We start from the raw sequence: 22244 nt of genomic DNA on the forward strand, positions 1-22244 counted from the left end.
CTACAGCAGACATTCCCAGTCGAATTTAATCCTTCATCTACCTCTGATATTGTTGCTGGAAATTTTGGGGAGTTCCACTGGGGATACTACATATTTCTGGCTAAATTAGGGTCCCCTCTCAGGGTTCTTAGTCTCATTAATAAAATAAATTAAGGAAGTACTCAGCAGGAAGCTTGTGGGCAGTTTTATTAGTGTTTACAAGAGAAACAACAGCTCCAGCAAGCTGCAAGTCTGGACCGCTGCCAGGAGAAGGGCGATGGAGAGCAAGAGAGAAGACCATGCCTTTTGAGTTAGATATGGAGGGTAGCAAGCAGCTGCATGGCAGACGAGCGCTCATAACGAAGCAAGCTTCAGAGAAAGAGTGACAAAGCCCCAAAAATAGCCAGTAGGAGGAAAATGAGTCTTAAAAAAAGAAACGTTAATTTAGATGAAATGGGTAAACTTGACCTAGTCCGAGTGATACGGTTCTAGTGACCGCACAGCGTGTGGGATTCTGGGAAGGAAAATTACATTGTCTCCTCCCATGTGTTTAACATAGTGTAAAGTGAATCTACCTTCCTGAGTGGTGACCCTTTGGCCAGGTGATTGACAGATATAGCTGGGTTCATGCCTAGGTTTTGGATAGATTGGAATGTTAGGTCACCACCTAGGCTAGAGGTTTTGTTCCCATAGCTAGGAGGAAATTACTTTTCCTTAAAGAGTCTCAATAGAGCCCTGGTCTTTCAATGCTACTGTAATAATCTCCATTATTACAGTCAGTGCTGCCCTCCATCTGCTTTAGATACCCTCGGTCAAATGCAGTCCTTCATTCACTGCAGAATCCTGTGACCTGATCCTGTAATGCTTGGTGTTCTGATCAGGTGACAGAGCATAGAAGAGAGCATTTGATCAGTGTGGGGTGAGATATCATGTCTGCCAGGGCAAGACATCTGGTCATATGGGGAGCACGTGTGCGTGTGTGTGCATGTGCGCATGTGTGTGTGTCTATATGCATGGTTATGCATGTACACATTCTTTTTTTTTTGTTGTTGTTGTTTCTCAAAACAGAGTTTCTCTGTAGCTTTGAAGCTTGTCCTGGAATTATCTCTTGTAGATCAGGCTGGCCTCGAACTCACAGAGATCTGCTTGCCTCTGCCTTCTGAGTGCTGAGATGAAAGATGTGCGCCACCACCGCTGGTCATGTACACATTCTTTAGGAGCCATCTGTCCTAGTCAGCGTCTCCGCTGCTGTGAAAAAAAAAACAACTTGGGGGCAGGGCTTATTCTACTTACAGGTTATAGTCCATCTTTGAAGAAGGGCAGGGCAGGAACTCAAGAAAAGAACCTGGAGGCAGAGACCATGGAGGGACAGTTCTTACTGTCTTGTCCTCTCTAGCTTGTTTACTTAAAAGCTTATTTTTATTCTATGTACATGAGTTTTTTGTCTTCATGACTATCTGTACCCTTGGAGGCGACATGCCTATCCCAGGGCAGACATCCTCAATCGATTGCAGCACAGCTCCATCCACAGCAGATATCACCAAGTGGTTCTAACCCTACCTTCTCTAAGGAGACGCCCTTAGTCAAATACAGACATTCTTAATTAGTTGCAGCACCCCTTCTGCCTGACTCAGGAGGCCCCATCTGGCTTCTCATGGCGTCACTATTCCTACTGTAGAATGACCCTGCCAAGGGGAATCATCTGCTTTGTCTCAGTTTTATAACTTCTCAAGTGCGCAAGCAGAATGGCAGTGCCCCCGCTAATGTGTTCTCCTTTATTTCCGTCTAGGTCTATTTTCTCTGGGGCCATGCTAAGGATATTATCCTGTCTTTCAAAACACTGGAAAGGTAAAAACTGTGAGCAATTGCTTTACTCGTTAGTTGATATTTCTTTAGATTAAACGCTAGGGGAAACCAGACTCAGGACTGGCACCCATCTGGGGCTCTAAACCCTGAGAGCAGATTCCCGTTCCACCCTGGAAACAAAGCTCTTGCAGAACATCGGTTCCTTCCAGGCCAGTCCTGGAAGACAAGGATATGGGAGCGAACTCTGCTGTCACCACCTACTTCCCTTTCACCTCCCTCAGTTTACTCGTCTGTGAGGTGGGGAGCAGTGAGGTGGCCTACCTCTGAGGAGAACGTGTGTCTACTGAGTGTGGGGCCTGCCTCCAGCTCTTCCTGCTTTTGATGTGGTCAAGGGAAGAATGGCCAGAAGGAAGAGGTGAACTCTTCAAGGGCAGGTTAAACATGGGTAGATCGAGGAATGAGCACCTGCTCTATGAAAAGATCTAGTATTGTACACCACTTCCGTCGCAGAATCAACTTTCCCCTCCAGCATTTGAGATGACCTCTGGCTTTGAGAAGATTGGCTGACCTGTGACCCCTAGGTAGAATGGCTTCAATGAGCTGCAGCTGTAGAGACTGAGTGTCCTGCCAAGTGCATCCTTGTGCCTCTAGTTGCACAGGGCTAGCGGCCTGGTGCTGTGGGGTGGGTGTTGATGATTCTGAGGTGTCTTTGGCTGTGTGAGAAGCACCCTGGAGTGTGTATCCACCACATGGTGCAGGCAGTGGCTTGGCAGTGACATCTATCCTTGGTGTCAGGAACACCAGAAGCCCCACCTCCAGAGCAAGGTGAGGAAGGGCTGAAGTATGCTTACCTGGTTCCCCCGAGGGAAGGGGTAGTCACCAAGATCCAGGAGCCCCAGAAGCCACCACTGGTAACTCTTAGGACTGGGGAGGTGGCGCAGTTGGTACAGGGCTTGTCTAGCATGCATGGTCACGGGCTCAATCCCTAGCACCGAATAAACCAAGTATGGTAGCTCTTGTCGACAGCCCCAGACTCAGAAATCGGAGCCAGCAGAGCCAGGAGGTCAAAGGCCATTTTTGGCTCTGTAGGGATACTGAGATTGAGACCAGCCTAGGCAAAGGCTTCCATGGCCACTATCACATCTGGCCTCTACCCTCTTCAGTGCAAGGGTATGCTTTCTTGTCTGTTGAGCAAGATGGCAAACACTTTGAATGTCTACCATTCTTAGATTTCAGAAGTCAACTTCTTTAGAAAAAGTGGAAGATGAGGTAGTCTCAAGCATGGGTCATGACAGAGGCTACAACTGAATCTAGGGTGCTCCTCTAGGGAGGGCTGGCCTCACTGAGGACAGTTCACACAGCTTCCAGTTACTATGCTGGCAGCTCTGGCTGGGTCCTGTGGGCTTATGACTTTGCTAGCTTCTTGCATGAGCTGTATGAATGGCTCCATCCTGCCACCCCCTTTGTCAGTGGCTTCTGGAAGGTTTCTCCCAGGTAGGAAATGCTCCTTTGGGGATTCCACCCATCTCCTTTCTCCAGACCCACAGTTGAGAGGTACCATGGTTCTTCACATGTGCTTCATTTGGGAAGCACAGACAGATACCAGGAACAACTCCTGGGATGCATTCTGTTACTGTGGTCTGGGTATACAGGCACTGAGTGTGGGCAGGGCCTCAGACATGGGGCATGACACTTGCCCTCAGCTTGAAGGACTTGTTTCAAATTGGTCTTGGAAGGCTATGGTTCTCAGGGTGGTGTGTGGCCAAACAGTGTGATCCTTGGTGACCTTATACTGCTTCTGTGGGTTTGGCAGGCTCAGAATTGGATACTACTGCATGGACTAGGGAAAGGGGAAACAGAATGGCAGCTGTGTGCACTGTAATAAAAAGAAAGCCACCTGCCAGAGGTAACGGCATTGTCCGGGCTGTCAAAGGCTGGATAGAGAAAGCAGGCTGTGAGTTGGAGCAACAGGGCGGGTGCAGGGCCAGGCCAATGGACAGACACCCGTGTTGTCTTGGTTTCTCTCTGTATTAGTTCTGGTAGCTGGGCAGATGCCAAGTTGGCCATCTCATACAGGAAGGTGCTACTTGCCCTGACTCTTGGGATGCCTGGGCTCAGCTGAGGCAGACACTCAGGGGAGAGGCAGGGAGGGCCAGGACAAAGATGTTCCTGTTTTCCCATAAGTCAATCATGGACAGGTGGTCTTTGAGCTGGACAGGGAAGCACACATGGCTGGCTGCCTCTGGGTAAGGCATGGGAGTACCCACAGCTGCCTTTAGGCTTGGCTCCTCAGTCTATTGTGGGATGTGTCTCCTAGATACCTGCAGAGGGCCTAGAAGCTACCCTAAGTGGATACAGCTGCAGTAGGGTGTAGGGAATTCACAGCAGGACGAAGCACATGGAGATCGTGTGTCCTTCCCATTTCTCTTCTGTGCCCCAGAGTCCAGAGTTCACCCTCACATGTCCCTTCTTCCTGATGAGGTCACAGTGTGGTTTAGAGGCTAAGATTCTCTTTCCACTATTCCAGCATGGCCACTTATTCTAGGTGTGACAGTGGAAGAATTCCTGAGCCTAGCTGAGACTTTAGAAGCCCAAGGCGTCATCTGGAGTAGGCCACGTCTGTGTACATCCTCTGCCATCCTCAGTGTGCTGGGGCTTCAGCTCATGCTGGTTGACTCCTGCTTACAAGAGAGATGATGGCCGCAACCTCAGCCTTCGTGCCCTCACTCGAGACTGTTAAAGGAGACAATGTTGAAAGGAAAGGGGTCCATAAACAGGCTTTTCTGATTCTTATAGCATCAAATAAGCAAAAGCTTTTCAGCAATTCACTGTAGATTATACATTACATGCCCCAGCCAGACTGGTCAAGACCAGCTGCAAAGGAAGCCATGAGCTAGTGTGTGCAGACTGTGTTTTATTGGCAGGATGGAAAGCAGAGGGAATGGACGGCGATGATTTATGGGTTGGTCAGTCACCAGTGAGGGTGCACCTGCTCTCCACAGTCTACCGGGCCCTTCCATCTCCTTCACTGTTCTTTCTTTGTTTCCCCTTTGGAGGAAGAGTAGGCTCTGGGTGTGGTTGCTTGCCTTTAGTAAAATTTCTTCCCCATATCCCTGCTCCCAAGATGCAGTGTCTTTGATGTCCTACAGATGAGTTGAAGACGGGCAAGTTCAAGGTGAAGGCAAAATGCCCAGATGCTGACTCTAAGTCAGCTGGACCAACAGCTGAGGGAGGGAAATTGTGTGTGTGCATACATGCTTGGGATGGCTCCGTCTTAGCCACAGGCTCGGCACTTTCTCAGGGCCTCTCAGGAGAAGGTGTCTGATACTTGTGCTTTCCAGGTTCGGGGTGATCCACTCGGTGTTCACGAACTTGCTGTTGTGGGCCAACAGCGTCCTGAATGAGTCAAAGCACCAACTGAACGAGCACAAGGAGCGGCTTATCACGCTGGGCTTTGGCAACATCACCATAGGTGAGAAAGCCTTTCCCCTGCGGGGCCATCAGGTCCCCAGGGAGCCACCTGGGCCATAGACCCTACCGTGGACTGTTTCTCTAAGCCCACAGGCCTTCATTCTGCCTCCCCAAGGCAGTAATTATAGGTTTCACCTGACTTGGGCATGTGGCGGCCCAGGGTTATCATTTGGGTGGGTCTCTCGCAGTCCATTGGCTGGAGAACTCTGTGCCTTTTTTTTTCCCCACTGTGGAAGATTGGTGGTTTTCTCTGTTAGCGTTTTAATTAGGAGCCTTTCAGCAAATCTTTCTTCTGAGAGGTTGGCCTGTGCGCACAGGGGAGTTCTCAATATGCCTTTGTACATGGGAAGGTTTCTAGCTGACTTCAGTTGGCTCATTATTTAGGGCTCATCTTTATTATTCTCTTGATCTGCTGGGGAGACAGCCTGGTGTGGGGGTTAACCCTCACATCTTCTGCTGGAGTTCTTGAGCATATATGGCCTCACATATTTGTCTGAGAACATCTAGACCCAGAAGAAGGCAGGGTGGAGCACAGCGCTCTACTAGGAAGTGGAGAACTTGAGTTGGGGTCTTGTTTTCGTCAGGTGCTTGCTGTGTGGCCTTTGGAGACTATTCAACCTCTCTGGGCCTGCCTTTTCTCTTTGTAAAGTAAGGAGACTCGAAAACTCGATGCTTTCAAAGACCCTTCTGGCTGCAGCCTTCTGTGAGCGGGCTGGGCTGATATGTGGCTATGTCAGGCTACATGAGTGACTCCTACAATCCTCTGTGGGAAGGACTCCCTATCTTTGGCCTCACTCCCTCTTGGTAACAATAGCAGCCACAGCAGTGACAGTTTCATAATAGAAGCAAACTTTTATTAGCTATTTCCTGGCTTTTATTAGGCTCATGTTGACTACCAGGCAGGGTTCTAAGTATTTTACAAGTTTCCTTAACAATGGCCTGGCCTTCCTCTGAGGTGAGCAGTATTAACTAGTAATGGGTAGAGACGCTGCGCCACTGAAAAATGATGTGTCCGGGGTTGCACAGTCAGAGAAGGAAAGCCCCTGACCATCTCATACCGTTTTAGGGGCATTTAGGTGAGAGCTTTTTCCACCGGGTATTTTTCAGAAGAGTCATTTCCTACAGAGCCTTGAAAAACATAGTCTAAACACACACACACACACACACACACACACACACACACACACACACACACATCATATTTACAGAGAAAATTAGATACCATAGGGAAGCAAGAACTAGAAAAAAAAATAAACACCTGCCTCTTGCCACTAGAGAGAACCGCCACTACCGTTCTGGCTTATATACTTCTGGATCTTTCCTGTTTATGAATCAACCTATCAATCACTGTTGCCCCTCTCTCTTACACAGGTGCTGCCAGTCTCAGCCCTCCTCAGCTGTCTGCTTTTGAAGTTCAATGGTAGCTCTGGACCACCTAATGTGGTCATTAGTAAATCTCTACACTGCTACTTATAATAGTGTCACTATATGCTAACATGCAGATAGAACACAGCTGATGCCATTCTGGAGGTGAACCCTAGCTTCTTTTTCTACGAAGCCATGGCATTAAACATGATGCTAAATACGGCTCAAGTGCACTTTGGGTCTAGTGGCGAGGTTCAGGCTGATGGGTTTGCTAGTCTCCTTGTTGCCTGTGCTGATGGTTGTTTCCTGTCCTCTGCCTACCGCCCTAGTTTTGGATGACCATACACCACAGTGTAACTGCACGCCCCCAGCGCTCTGCTCTGCCCTCTCCCATGGAATCTACTATCTGTACCCCTTCAACATCGAGTACCAGATCCTGGCCTCCACCATGCTCTATGTGCTCTGGAAGAACATTGGGCGCAGGGTGGACAACTCCCGGCACCAGAAGATGCAGTGCAGATTCGACGGGGTCCTGGTGGGCTCGGTTCTGGGCCTGACAGTGCTGGCTGCCACCATCACCGTGGTTGTGGTGTACATGATCCATATCGGACGCTCCAAGTCCAAGAGCGAGTCGGCGCTCATCTTGTTCTACTTGTATGCTATCACGGTGCTGCTGCTCATGGGGGCTGCTGGGCTGGTAGGAACCTGGATTTACAGGGTGGATGAAAAATCCCTGGATGAGTCCAAAAACCCTGCACGTAAGCTGGATGCCGACCTCTTGGTGGCCACAGCCTCAGGTTCATGGCTCCTCTCCTGGGGCTCCATTTTGGCCATCGCTTGTGCTGAGACCCGTCCGCCATACACCTGGTACAATCTGCCCTACTCTGTCCTGGTGATCGTGGAGAAGTATGTCCAGAACCTTTTCATCATCGAGTCGGTGCACCGCGAGCCCGAGGGCATCCCCGAGGATGTGCGCACTCTGCGTGTGGTCACCGTCTGCAGTGGTGAAGCCGCTGTGCTGGCTGCATCCAGCCTCGGGAGCCAGGGGTCGTCTCGGGATGGATCACCTGCGGTCAATGGAAATCTGCGTCTGCAGCAGGGATATCATAAAGAGGACCAGGAGGCTGGCTGGGAAGGGGCTGCGGGCACAGCCCAATGTCCGGACTTCCTGCAGGGTGGAGTCAAGAGGAGGATCCTCAGAAACATCACAGCCTTTCTGTTCCTTTGCAACATCTCGGTAATCTTCAGCAAACTGTTCTCCCTCTCCCTCTCCCTCTCCCTCTTCCTCTCCCTCTCCCTCTTTGTGGTGTGCACAAGTGTGTGGAGACTAGAAACTGATATTGAGATGTCTTCCTCAAACAATTATCTACCCTTGTTTTGTGAGCCAGAATCCCTCACGGAATCCTGTGCTATTAGCTGGTTAGACTAGCTGGCCAATGAGTTCCAGGGAACCCCCTGTCTCCACCACAGGACCTCAGTTCAGAGTTGCAGGCACCAGTGCCTCCCAGACAGGCTTTCTATGTGGGCCTCATGCTTGCCCAACAGGCACTTTCTCATCGACCATCTCCCTAGTCCTAGATATTCAAATCAACCAATATTCCCTAACTTTTCTCAATAAGGCACAGGAGCTCTGATAAAAATAAGAAAGCCCCTCTTGCAAATGAGTGGAAATTAACTGCTGGGATAGGGTGGAGGAGGCTACTGCACAACCCTAGTGGAGGGATGGCCCGGGTGGGTGGAGGTGGAGGTTCTCAGAAGGACTGGGGCATCTCACTGTGGCTAGGGTGGTAGAGTGATGTGAGAGAGACTGAGCGGGAACACAGATGACACTGGGAGCTTGGAGCAAGCATCTGGGAGGAAGGGGCTGTTGATAAGGGAGAGACAGGAAAGGCAGGGTGCGTCTGGGATGTGCTCCAAACACTCAAGCGGCTAGTGGAAATACGTGTTGGGGTTCCAAGAGTGGCTCACATGGGGGGTTTAGGTGGAAGCCCAGGGCCTCCAGATGGTGTTTATGACCAAGGTTGAGGTGACAGCCCTAGGAGGCATATCCACGGAGAAGGGAAGGGGACCCGTGAGTCTGAGCAAATGAGGAGCTAGAAGAGGAAACTGTTGACGAGAAGAGGTCTGAGATGGAAGGGAGAAGCCCAAGAAGCCAGAGAAGGAAAATGGGACACGATATCCACCAGCGAGAGCTCTGCAAGGATAGGAAAAAAAGGCAGTGTGTATTAGTCACTTGCTGCCACCTAAGAACTAACCTCAAACATAGCAACTTAAAACCGTAGGGATTTATCATGAAAGTTCTTCAGGTGTTGAACAATGGAGTGTCAGCTCATGATCCTAGCTTGGTTGTAGGCTGTTGGCAGCAAGACTTCTCTTTGGGGATTTGGACCCAGTCCCTTTGTGGATTGTTGGGCCAATGTTCTTTGCAATTTCTGGCCTGGAATCACCCTCTGTCCTTTGCTACGTAGATTCTTCATAGGTCAGCCCAGCTAGGGAGAGCCTGCCCTAGCAGAGAGATAGACACATGCACTAAGTAACAGAAGGGGCCCAGGGCCATGGGTGGCCCTGACAACCTAGAGAGAGGTCAGTGGGAAGGAAAAGGGGAAGAGACAGAGAAGGATGTGGGGACAGTAGGTTCTATGAGAGACAAGAGCAACAGTGTATTATGTTAAGTTTTGTTGACTTCCTTTGATTTTTTTTCCTCCTCTCGTCAGCGCCCTCTAGAGAGAGTTAAGTTACAACTTGTGTCTGAGTGCAAGGTGAGGGGGTGGAGGGCCTTCAGGGGAGGCTCACAGATTTGTTGGTTTCCATGGAGATGAGGAATGCTTTACAGTCACCCCAGCCATGGTGACTCTTGCTGTATGAGTCTAGGTCAGCATCCACGGTGCCTGGGATTCGAGTGGGGACCCCAGATGTGCTGAAATCCTGTGACCACAGAGTCAGCCTTTTGGCACGGTGACAGAATGCTTGCAACAAACAGCTTCAGCCAGGAAAGGGGTGATTTTGAAGGTTTCAGTCCATGGTTGCTTTCAGGCAACATTTCATGGTGGAAGTGCAGAGGAGAGAGGCTTACTTCACAGCAACAAAGTAAAGAGAGGGCAAGACTGTGGGCAAGACACATCTGTTAGAGGGACCCCCCCCCCAGTTACCTACCTATTTCTTTTGTTTCTTGCCGTGTAATGGTCCATTCAGCTATGACTCTATCCTGGGTTAGCCCACAGATGAAGTTAGGTCCCACGTGATCTAGCTTGCCAGCTAGGGACCAGGCCAGGACAACGTATCTTGGGGGCATTGTCAGTGTATCTGTGGCAGAAGGTTGCATCTCTTGGCAGCATTCATGGCGAAACAATGATGGAAGTTTGTTTCTTCTCTTTCAGCTTTGGATCCCCCCTGCCTTTGGCTGCCGCCCTGAGTATGACAACGGATTAGAGGAAATCGTCTTCGGCTTTGAACCCTGGATAATCGTGGTCAACCTGGCCATGCCCTTCTCTATTTTCTACCGGATGCACGCAGCTGCTGCCCTCTTTGAGGTCTATTGTAAGATCTAGCCTGCGTCCTCAATGAAAGGAGAAGGGACACGGGAACAAGGGGGCTCTGCAGCCACCTGGGAAGGGCCGGGCTGAGCAAACACTGTCTGACAAAAGCCAGAAGGATGCCTTTTGTCTCCTTGACTGCGTCTAGAGGTGCCCTTGCCCTGGCTGAGAATGAACGAGTGAACGTTAAATCAACTGGAGGAGGAGGCTGGAGCCTGCCCCGGGTCAGCCAATTCCAATCAGATCCGAAATGATTTGTGCTCCATGGCCAAGAACCTGTGTTTTAGAAGAAGATGATCCAAGTTTGGGGGGAAAAACGATGGGGTTTTCAGAGCATACATTTCCTGTCTGTAATTTATGTGACTGCATACAACTTTTTTTCTGACCATCTGTGTAGCAATCAATTTAATTTTTTTCTCTCAGGGCTACTAAGTTTAGAAACAAATGCATTTTAGTTTATAGTTTATTTTTTGAGCTGGCTTAATTTTGGGCAAAATTACTTTTTCAAAATCTTTTAAGCTTATTTTTAATCACATGTATGTGTGTGGGCAGGTATACACACATGTGTGTGGATACCCTCAGAGGTTGGAGGCATCACAAAATTGCTTTTAGTCAACTGCATGGGAGCATGTATCTAGATTAATGCAAACACATGGCATTACCTAAAATTTTGGTTAATTTTTATGTGTGATCATTACTAAGTATTAAAAGATAAACATTGCTGTTTTTCTGTTTTGCTACACTTACCTCTAGTTTATTATGTAGAAAATCTGCACACTTTGGAAAAGGAGACGGGCAAAATTACCCACGTCGCATTGCTAACAGTTACTTTGGACATTGTGGCATATCTTTTAGCTGTCGTGGTGTGTAGAATCTTTTTTTTTTATTGTTGTACCACTAGTGATAACCTGACATTTCTAATTTATCCTCATGCTTTCCTACTTGACAATATGACGACAGCTTTCCCTACATGGTCATAAACTCCTGGCAAACGTCTCTTTGCCGTTGTCTGTTTACCAAACGAATGCTCCACAATCAACGTTCTTTGCCTCTGTTCCTTTTAGTGCTCACAATGTTGCCTTCCTAAGTGGCCCTGCAAAGAATCAACCATGTCTGTAAAACATTTCTTTTATTTAAAGTTGTCAGCCAACTTTGTATAGAAAATGCTTCTAAGAATTGGGTCTTTGGGCCAGGGTGATGGCTTGCTGCTCTCAAAGAGGACCAACGTTTGGTTCTAAGCATGACATCAATTGGCTGACAGCTGCCTAGAATTCTAGCTCCAGAGGAGATGACCTCCTTTTCTGTTCTCTGAGGGCACCTGCACTCACATGCAAGAGTGTACTCCCCCGCCAAATAAAAATAAAATAAAGCTGTAGAAAAGGAGTCGCCTCTTACAGTTTTTTCTTGACCTTTGCCTCTAAACAGTATAATCTAGCAGCCATTGATGTGGCCTTTACCTTGGGTTAAGGTTTGTGTGTACATGTGTTTTGAGACAAGATCTTATATCTTAGCGAGGCTTTTCTCAAGCTTGCTATCTAGCCAAGGATGACCTTTGACTCCTGATCCTCTTGTTCCCACCTCCCAAGTGGCAGATTTAGGTTACAGGCTTTTATAGGCATGCACTGCTGTGTCTGGTTTTACGCAGTTCTGAGGAACTGAACTCTGGGCCTCATCGTCCAACTGAGTGAGCCATATCTCCAGACCCTTATTAGGTATTTTAAATGACCCAGAGACGATCTGAAGCTTACAAAAAGAGACACACACCACCTTGTTGCTAAGGGACTTGAGCATCCAAAGGTTCTGGTAGCCACATGGGTCCCTGGGTCCGGCCCCCTATGGATTGCAAGGGACATCCATTTGTAACATCAGGAAGCCACACTCAAAGCTTGCAAACATTTAAAAGTCTCCTTAGGAATATTGACACTGGAATGAGGTAATTTTGCAGAACTATTTTGAGACTTTAATAAAGTGAGTGCGCTGACTGAAAAATTCGGGTGGACACAGTTGTGTCCAGGTGGGTTGCTTGTTAACAGGCACACATTCTAAAAACAAAAGATGTTTAGAACACCTTCCTTGTAGAACACTGGTTCTCAGAGTGGGGTCTTGGCCCCCCAGAGAACTTATGGTGATATCTGCAGACATGTTTAGCTGCTCTCAATATGGGAGCTGCTGTCACCTAGTGGTAGAGACCAGGGACACTTCCGAACATCCTCTAGTGCAGAAGAGAGCCCTGACCCTAAAGAACCTTCTGCTCTCAAACAGAGGTACACTGAGGTTGAGAAGTCATAATGCAGGCACAATGGCTGGTACCTTGGAGTTCTTAGGCTAGTAACACCCCCACACACACTCATGCATGCACCCCAAACAAGGTCATTCTTATATGCACTGAACTTGGTTGTAACTTGCCATTTCTCTTAACTCTACGTGCCTCTCATCCCTGCCCCAATCCCCACGGCCCTGGTTCTTACCCTTTAGCCTATATAGGCATCCCCTTGGGACTTCACAGTGACCCCTGTCTTGCTGGCTGGAAGTCCAGATGCAGTGAGTCTGGGGTGGCTGAGGTCTGCCCTTTCATCAGAATCTTGTCAAACCCTTCCCTGAAGAAGCATCTTTTTTGGAGCCTGTCAAGTAATTCCTTACTGTTAAGGCTCCTTCATGGCTCTCCTCTCATGGTACTGGAATGTAATTACGGGTGACTTTGGAGACTATTTCCAGGAGATTTATATCTATAGACTTAATCTAGTGTCACTATTTCTCGGGAGACATAAAAATGATTGTAAGCTTTGATTTAGACCATTCTACTTGGTCATCTGTGACTCAGGACATTCTGTGACATTCAGAATGTTTTTTTGGTTGCTATCCCACACTGCACATGGGGAGCACTTTTATTTCTGTGCCTTTGGATTTTTCCAGAGTCCCGTTTTATGCGGGCCCAGCAACCATGGCAAGAGAACGGATTTCTGAATTTTGGTTTGCATGAACTTGACCTCTCTTCTAAACCTCTGGCAGCCAGGAGGCCTCAACTTCTGGATCTAGGCTTTTGCCAAGAAGAGGGAGGGAGTCATAACATTGGACTTGACTGACGGGACTCTAATAAGAATGGTTCTGTTTGAGCTTGGCCAAATTAGCACAGCCTCATTGGGCTCAGAGTCTTTTGGGGGTGACTGTTACAAGGAGAGACCCAGCTCTCCCCAACAGCAGGCTGACCCATGGTTCTCATCTGATGCCCATCAGGCATTCTGCCTCAGCTTTGGCAGAGGGAAGCTTATTTTCTTCATTCTGGGACAATTCATAGGGGTAAAACCAACACGAACAACATCTGAGCCTTATGTTCTCAGTGATAGAATAAAGGAAACACAAATTAAGGCAGTGATGAATGAATTTCCCACACATCTGACTGGCGAGATCTAGCAAGACACATCGGTCTGTTTTCTGTCAAGATGATGCAATATGATACGGCTGAGCTGGGGTACTTAGTAAGAAAAGAGGTTTAATTATTTCACAGTTTTGGAGATTGAAAGTCCAATGAGAATGGGTTGGCTCGGCTCCTATCTAGTGAGGGACCTGGAGCGTGGCATTGTGAGCAGACAAGAGAGAAGTATTAGCACAGGACAGGAAGTGTAGGTGAAGAGAAGGCCAGGGTTCCTCCTACAGCAATGCTCTGATGAGGAAGAACCAGTTTAATCCCTCCGAGGGCATGCCCTCAGTGACCCAACCTCCTCCCACCGCTCCTCCACCTTCAGAATGCCCCATCATCTCTCACCATCACCACACAGAGGACAGAGCCTCTGACTCATGAGTCCATGAGGTACCCTATGTCTGAGTCAAAGCAGTGCAAAAGAAAGAGGACCCATGGTGGCCATGGATGAGAGATGAGCTGCTAAGGACCAGCCTGGATAGCTCCTGGCAATGCTGGGTGAGGCTGGAGGTCCTCGTTTCCAAAGACTGGGCACTTGGAGGCCTCTAGAGGCTCCTGGGACTGACTCGGGATGGCCAGGTGATCACGGTAGCATTGCCTGCAAAAGGGAAGAGTGGAGAGCTCACCAAAGCAATGCAGGAGAGAGGAATCTGTTCTCACTCACGATTCCAGGCTGTCAATCCATTCCAGAGACGTCGACGCAGCAGGAATGCGGAACACCTGTTCACATCACGTTCACGTCAGATGCAGGAGAAAGTGAATGTCTGTCCCTTTCCTTGCTGGCGCTCAGCTCAATTTCTATACTCTTGTACAGTTCAGGATCCTTTGCCTAGGGAATGGTGACTCCCACGGTGGGCTGGGTCTGCCTATATCAGTCAATTTAATTAAGATTCCCCTCCCCCACAATCAACTTGTTTTGGATAATCTCTTGTTAAGACTCTCTCCCTGGTCTTTCTAAGTTGCGTCACATTGACAAAGTTAACCATTACAGGCTCTCATAGTAAGAAAAGATCTGAGAACCAACCAGCAGCCTTCAGACCCAGGGGGCAGGGCACAAAGAGAAGACTGACCACCTGCAACTTTGGAAAGAGATTTCACCAGGACACGATAGTAAGCTGGCTCTCCAAGAGCGAGGACATCCAACCTCAAGACAGTGGCTGGCCAGACCTTAGTTTGTGATGTTCTGTTTCAGCTCCTGACCTGACAGGGCTTACGTCAGGGCCATAGCCTCGCACAGAGCTATGCGAAAGTGGAACCTTGTGGCCAGGACCCAAGGTAGTGATTACTGAAATGGTGGCTCTGGCTGTGGGTGTGGCAGTTCAAGGGCAGAGCTTTGCAGCTGTTGGTTCAAGTCACCCTGGTTCCTGGGCTATTCATGTGTTAGGAAAAGTATCCCTCCCGCTAGATCTTTTCCTGACTGCTGAGCCCCACCTTCAGCGACTCACAGTCATTGTAAGTCAGGGTCAGGTGACGTTCACCCTCTGCCCACTCTCTGGGTGTTCCGTGTCCCTCTTTACCCGAGTCTATGTCTGTGAAGACCCAGTTCAGAACTGACTTGGACAGTCTGTGAGCCACTTACAATCTGTAACAAGAAATTCGTTTCAGAACAATAACAGTGACACAATTTCTTGGGGATATTAATACAGAAAAACTAGTTAAATTTGACGTGGTACCTCACTTTTCACCTAGTTAAAAAGTACTAAATTTGGCATATAAAATGTGTAACTCCACGTTGCAGAAGGGAGTGTTGCTGTAGAGGAGTGCGACCAGCAGAGGGCGCGCTGGCTGCATCTCATTCTCTCCCGTTCTCTGAGGGCAAACCCGAGACCCACAGAGGGTGGATTTCCCTTGTAGTGAAGCGTAGTGACGCGAGTACATCATCTATCCAAACAGAGCCCTTGTTGGTGACACTTGACCTCTGCCCTCTCCTTTGCCATGTTCCTTTTGCCCCTTGCTGGTTTAGGGACTTTGCTCGCTGGTCTAGTCCTGCATGCACCTTCTGAGCACTAGAGGGCGCTCTCAGCCCGGCTGGAAGAAAGTGGCTTGCAGAGAGCCAGTGTGTGGTCTGGGACAGGACCCCCCCCCCCCCCATATTAGGGGAAGAAAACTCAAGGGGTGGAGTGGGCTGTCCGTCTGGGTAGGAGAGGGCTTTGAGGTGACTTCTTGCTGCTCTACTAAGTACACTCTATCTTTGCTGGAGGAGGGTACAGAGTGGGGCATGCGTGACAAGGGTTCCAGGCTGGGGTGGTGGGTGGGGTGGGAGCTGGAGTGGCAAACTGTACCTGCAAAGTAAGAGTAGTTGCAGATGTGTGTGTGTGTGTGTGTGTGCGCGCGCGCGCACACACACACACACACACACACACACACACACACACTACTGCAGAGATACTTCACAGAATCTGGCCTTTGTAGAAAGAACTTTTCATGGCCCCTGGTCTACCCTGGTCTAGACCGTGAGGCGAGGTCCTCTGCTGGATACATGCTAGGGAGGATTTTCATCTCCCAGAAGGAAACAGGTGAGGGCGTGTCACTGTGGCAGCTAGTGTGTGATCACAGAGCAGCCATCACAGGTTTGCAGGAGCAACCTGTGAGAAGACGGGAGGCTGGGGTCTCAAGGACATGAATCAGATGGAGTGACTCAGTGAGTGGGCATAGCAGTATACTGAGATGGATTGGGCCCCAGGGCAGAGTTTGGTGACACTCTGATGTGAATCGGGCTTCTTTGTTGCCTGGAGCTGACTTGGCTTAGCCACCCCACACCAGCCACCCCAAAAGAGCGCTTGCATCCCAACCTGAAGGAACCAGCCTGAGAACGGGGACTCCTGAAGCAGGAGCCGGGGGAGGGCGTTATGACCCTCGCCCATTGGCTGTCACTTTCCACGTGCTCAGCCTCAGTGGGGTACCATTGCCAGGGCATTTCTTCAGCTCCATGTTGAGCACGGTCTTTGACGCGCCACAGCTGATAGAGGAAGGCGCTCTAGGTGTATTCGCTACCCAGAACAACCGGGTAGCATTTTGTTTGTTTGTTTTGTTTTTCCTTTGTGGCTTTTTTTTCTTTCCACCCTGGTATGAATTCGGCCCTTTTGCAATTACCTCCAAGGAAGCAGCTATGCCAGCAGGGGCCAGGGGTGACATCTTCTAGAGGGGGCTCAGTTATCCACTTAGCTGGTGTTCACAGAGTTGGATGGCCCCCTCAAGGAAGTGTCTGGAGGGGTGCAGAAAGAGGTTTGAGCTTTGAGGCGGAGTCTCAACTGCCGGTGCCTTCCCTCCTGCGCTTCAGCTGTTCTGCTGAACACAGTAACAATAGAGGTTTCCACAGAGGGTCATCGTGTGACTTGAGATGACACTCAGGCTGCCTCACATGTAATATGCCACCCGAGTATAATTCCGAGTGTAGGCAAAGGTGGTTGACTATTGCTAGCTGTCTTCCTACAGAAGGGGCAGCGCCGCTCTCCGACAGCACACATTGCTGGTTCTCCACATAGACCATAGAGCAAGAGAGAAAGAGAGGGAGAGAGAGAGAGAGAGAGAGAGAGAGAGAGAGAGAGAGAGAGCAAGAGGGAGAGGGAAAGGGAGAGAGGGAGCGAGAGAGAGAGCAACCCACATGCCCAAATATGTCTATGGGCTCAGAACCTGTAACGGAAAATGGTACCCAATAGACAGGGCTAAGTCAAAGACACTGAGTAGGTGTTGTGCCCCCCCACGTGTCATTAGAAGTTAGAAAGGGGGTCAGAGGGGATGATGTGACCACTAAAGCGAAGCTGGAGGCTATGGGGGTCACAGGTGGGGGAGGCCAGCTGCTGGTGGAGGATGGGGTGTGGGAGCGGCAGCAGGGAGTCTTTCTGTAGTTTTTCTCTCCGTTTTAGCCAGTAAGACCCACTCTGACCCATCCTTACCTCCAGGACCCTGCTGACATATTAAAGGCCTGTTGCTTTCTACCTCTGAGAATGTTACGGCCCCTCCAGGGAACCAGCTTGCCCCTGCCCTCTGTGTCTCAGACACAAATGGAGATGGCAGAGAGAAGAATGTGGGGACTCTGATCAAAGTTGGGTGACCCGAAGCACCAATCAAGCCATCTGTGGTTCAGGCTCTCTGTAGAGTGAGGAGTGACCCCAAAGACATCCTCCAGGCTGACCCTGCCCTCTGGACCTTCTGTGGATTGTGTGTGGGTTCCCTCAACTATCTGGCTGTTTAGGGTTCTTTGGGGGTCCAAAGTGCCTCTTGGCTCCCCACTTTGCTCTCCTGGATGGTCCCATTTAGGGCCCAGGGCTCTCTTAGCATCAGGCATTGCTGAGGTCTGGCTTTGCATCTCAGTTCCAGGCTGGCCCATGTCAAAAGCCTACCTGGAAGGGGCTTAAATTCAAGTACCCATAGCCAAACTGAGATGCCCTTATTCCTTGAAGGTTTCCCTTCTCCATGTGACCATGCCCAGGGGCTGTGTGCTGCTGTCTGCTGCTTCCCGGCCCCCACACTTACTTCTGCTGCAGCTTCCCTGCTAATGTCTCATGCACAGTGTCTCAGGCTGCCCTGGTTCACACTCTCACGAATACAGCAAAGCTTTGGCTATTTGTCCTTCTGAGAACTGATGCCCTTACAGGTGGGAGGTGGCTCTCAGGGTGACTTTGATTTGCATTTCCTGCTGTTGCTGCTTGCAGTTATTGTATGCTGCCTGATGTTTTTACAACCTTTGCCAAAAAGTCTGTTCAAGTCCTTTGGCCTTTTAAAATCGATGAGGTTTCTTTTTTTATTGGTCATAAAAAGGCGCTTGATTTAAATGTTGGCTATTAACTCTCAGCAGATATGATTTGCAAATATCCCCCCAGCCCACAGGTCTTTTAATCATGTGGTTTACTCTCTGTTGCTGTTGTGACATTTTCTCTCTTGGCTTTTGTAGAGTGAGCTTCTGGTGTGATGTATAGCCAGGTGGGATGGCCCATGCTTTGACCCCTTCTGGGGCCAGAGACAGGTGGATTTGTGTGAGTCTGAAGCCAGCCCGTTCTACATAGCAAGCTCCCAGTCAGGGAGCCTTCCCCTCCGTTCTTTTCTAGAAGTCTCTGAATTGATTTTTCATTTCATTTTTCCATATGTGGGAATAATCCTGTTTCCCCATCATCATTTACTGATGGAACCATCCCTTTCCTGGGTGTCTTCTTGGTACCCTGGCCAAAAACGAGTCTGAGTTTATTTTTGTTCTGGTCCACTGGCCCACGCTTCTGCTTCTCTACCAGTAGCTGTGCTCACTTTTGTCTCAGTGACAGAGCTTTATTTATGGACTTAGTTGACATTGGTGACGGGACTAGGGCCTTGATGAGCCCATGTTCTCCATGGAGCCACACTCTGAGCCCTGTATAAATGATCTTAAGTCAGAGTGTGGAAGTGTTCGGTGCGCCCCCGCCATTGATAATGCCACCTGTGGCTATGGTGCGGTGCATTCGGGGGACTCAGTTATAGCACAATGGTGGGAGATGCTGTACTGGTTTGGGCGAGAATGGCCCCCAACAGCTCATATGTTTGAATACTGGATCTCCAGTTCGTGGAACTGTTTGGAAAGTATTAGGAGGTGTGGCTTTTTTTTTGAGTCGATGTAGTTTTCTTTGTGGGAGGAAGTGTGTCACTGGGGGTGGGCTCTGAGATTTCAAAAGTGTCACTGTTTCTGTCTGCTGCCTGTGTATCAAGATGTAAAGCTCTCTCTTGGCTGCTGCTCCAGTTCCATGCCTGCCTTCTTCCTGCTATGATGATCACGTACCAACCCTCTGCAATTACAGACAAGCCCCCGGTTAGACGCTTTCTTTTCTCAGAGTTGCCTGGCTCATGATGTCTATTCACAGCACTAGAGCACCAAGACAGACACTGCCCCATGCTTTCTTTCCTGAGATCTGCTTTGACTCTTTGAGGTCTTCTGGGCTTTCATATGGGTTTTGTAGTCTCTTTTCCTATTTCCGCGAGAGGTGCCATTGGATGGGGGATTGTGCTGAATTTGTGGGTTGTTTTGGGTAGTGTAGGCATTTTGATAAATGCCAACTCTTCTACCCCATGACAATATAGTATCTCTCAGCTCACTGTGGGTCCTAGCTTCATTTCTGTTTAGCGATAAAACACCTTGACAAAAGAACCATAAAGGAGGAAGGGTTTATTTGGATTGCAATTCCATTTCAGGGAAGTCGAAGCAGGGACTTGAAACAGCTAGTGACAACCAATAGCTGAGAGAAATGAACGCGTGCTTGATTTCTTACATTCAGGCTCCTCTCTGCACTTGTATAGTTCAGGATCTCCGCCCAGGGAATGGTGCCACCCACAGTGGCTGGGCCTTCTCATCTCAATGTAAAATCATTGAGATTTTACACCTCAAAATCAACCTGATCCAGACAATCCTTCAGTGAGATTCTCCTTCCAGGGGATTCCAGGTTGTGTCCGTTAATACCATCCAGGAAGCTGTGTTACCTTCCATCTCATTAACATTTAGTGGTTTGGAATGGGGCTATCTCATTTGCTTTGCTAAATTTATTTCTTGGTAAGGATTATTTTTCTGTTAGGATAGAGGAATACCAATGGATTTTGGCACATCAACTGTTCTCATGTGCACCCATTGATCCTTTATTTTTGTTAAAGACATGTCTTTTTTTTTTAAAGATTTATTTATGTATACAACATTCTGCCTTGATGTATGCCCGCACGCCAGAGGAGGGCGCCAGACCTCAGTACAGATGGTTGTGAGCCACCATGTGGTTGCTGGGAATTGAACTCAGGACCTCTGGAAGAGCAGCCAGTGCTCTTAACCTCTGAGCTATCTCTCCAGTCCCCTTGAAGACATGTCTTAAGTGGATTTATTGCCCTGATATGAACACTGACATGATTCAACACTGACATGCCAAGGAGAGTGGGACTCAGCCCTGAGCGCCCAGTTCCCAGCCTCTCAGTTCTCCCAGTTTGAGAGCCTGTTCTGAAGTGTGGGGAGGATCACTTGGCATTGCCTTAAGCCTGGCCAATTTGTCCCCAGTTCAGAAGCAAGGGGGGCGGGGTGGGGAGTGTCCAGGAAGTTCCATATGGCTTTCAAAGAAGTTTGGCACATGCACAAGGCAGCATTGTGTAGAAAGGAGCCGAGATTTAAGAGATAATCTGTGGTACAATCCCTTCTTTTAAATTATCCATCTTAAAACTGTGAGCTAGCTACTGACCTCTGGGAGCCTCTGGAGCTCATCTTTTCATCTTTGAATGAAAACAATACATTACCATGTACATACATACGATGCCATGCCTAGTTGGCATGAGTAAAAAAATAGGCTACACTTAAGAAGCAGCAACTGTTAATCTAGTCAAGTTTTTGCTAAAATAATGCTGTGTAACAAACAGCCCCAGGATCTTAACATCTGGAAAATCACCAATTGTTTTTCTGCTAATGATCTACAGCCAGTGCAGAGGCTTCACCTTGGGCTAGGGGTCGGGCTCTGTTTGCTCCGTGTATCTTTCCCTTCTGGGACAGTAGCTTCCTGGAGTTTGTTTTTTCTTGGTGCAGGGGCTTGCAGCAGGCTCACCCTGACCACACATTCACTTAGAGCTGTGGATGGAATTGTGGGCTAGTAGTTTATCCACACATGGGCCATAGTACACAGAGACCAAAGTTGTTTCGCTGCCTCTGGTTGACAGCCAAGCCTCTACATTCATCCCGTCTGTCGCACTCTGTTTTGGGTCCTGATTGTGTTTTAGTCACTGCTGAAGAGCGTCTTCTGTGGATAAGTGCCTCTTCATCCTCCCAGTCCTCTCCCCCATGACATTTTCCCTGAAACAATGTGACTTCCTTCACACTCCCGCCATTCCTTGGAACCCCGTTAGTTATCATTAACTCAATTAATAAAATTTACTCCTCAACTCCAAACATCTTTAGCATTGGTTGCCTCCTAGTTTCTCAGCCTTGACTCTGGCCACACAGGCTTCCCAAAATGCTGCACTGGTCCCCACTTCTTTCAGCCCACTTATTTTGAGTCCGGGACCCTGCCCTTGCTCTCATCCCTAACTGAAATGTTCTACCCTTTGTTTCTGGAATGGAGAGGAACTTACAGTTGTCCCTAAAACCCTGTACCCATGCTCAGTCCTTCCCAAGTTCCTGGCAGGCATCTTTGTCCTCTGGAAGTACATAAGCCCCACACTGCTGTGATTGAGTCCCTGAATGCTTAGGTGCTCTGCAAATGTCCTTAGTGAAGAGTTTTTGCACCCCGATAAACCTCTCTGCTGACACAATAATCCAAATCAGACCAAATCAAACCAAATTAGAAAAAGCCCAGGTTTAATGGATACTTATGTTCCCTGATGACTTTCCAGCCCCCACAGAGAGGAGCCAGGGGAGTAAGACCAGAAAACCACGTGTTTGTTCTCTGGGCTGCTGTTTAAATACCCTGTGGGAATGGTTTTGAGGGGCCATAGTTTGGTGGGCTTTCTCAGGGGTGGAGTCTGAACTGAGACAACTCCCTGGGGAGGGGTCTTGGGATGAAACTTCCACCTGAACATTCCAGACTCTGGATATATGGAAGCCAGGGACTGGGGTGGGGTTTCCACCCAAGCACTTAGTGCAATACTGCAGGAGCCAGCTCAGGAGAAGATCTTTTCCCACAGTCCCTCAGTCCCTGAGGGTGGGGCTCTGGGTGAATAAACAGTGGGGTTCACCAGCCACTTAACTG

At 48.9% G+C, this 22244-nt stretch overlaps 1 protein-coding gene across 1 annotated transcript in view; it reads left to right on the plus strand.

The window, feature by feature from the left end:
- The window catches only part of Otop1 (otopetrin 1), a 28186-nt gene extending 17559 nt beyond the window's left edge, over positions 1-10627 (plus strand). Inside the window, exons 3-6 of the mRNA XM_005365965.2 lie at positions 1769-1827; positions 5127-5257; positions 6951-7858; positions 9999-10627. Coding sequence (XP_005366022.1) covers positions 1769-1827; positions 5127-5257; positions 6951-7858; positions 9999-10169 — 1269 coding nt within the window. The 3' untranslated portion in view covers positions 10170-10627. The remainder of the gene's footprint in view (positions 1-1768; positions 1828-5126; positions 5258-6950; positions 7859-9998) is intronic.
- Positions 10628-22244: the final 11617 nt, after the last annotated feature.

The sequence above is a fragment of the Microtus ochrogaster genome, unplaced genomic scaffold (genome assembly GCF_000317375.1).
Source record: "Microtus ochrogaster isolate Prairie Vole_2 unplaced genomic scaffold, MicOch1.0 UNK5, whole genome shotgun sequence".
Classification (NCBI taxonomy): Eukaryota; Metazoa; Chordata; class Mammalia; order Rodentia; family Cricetidae; genus Microtus; species Microtus ochrogaster.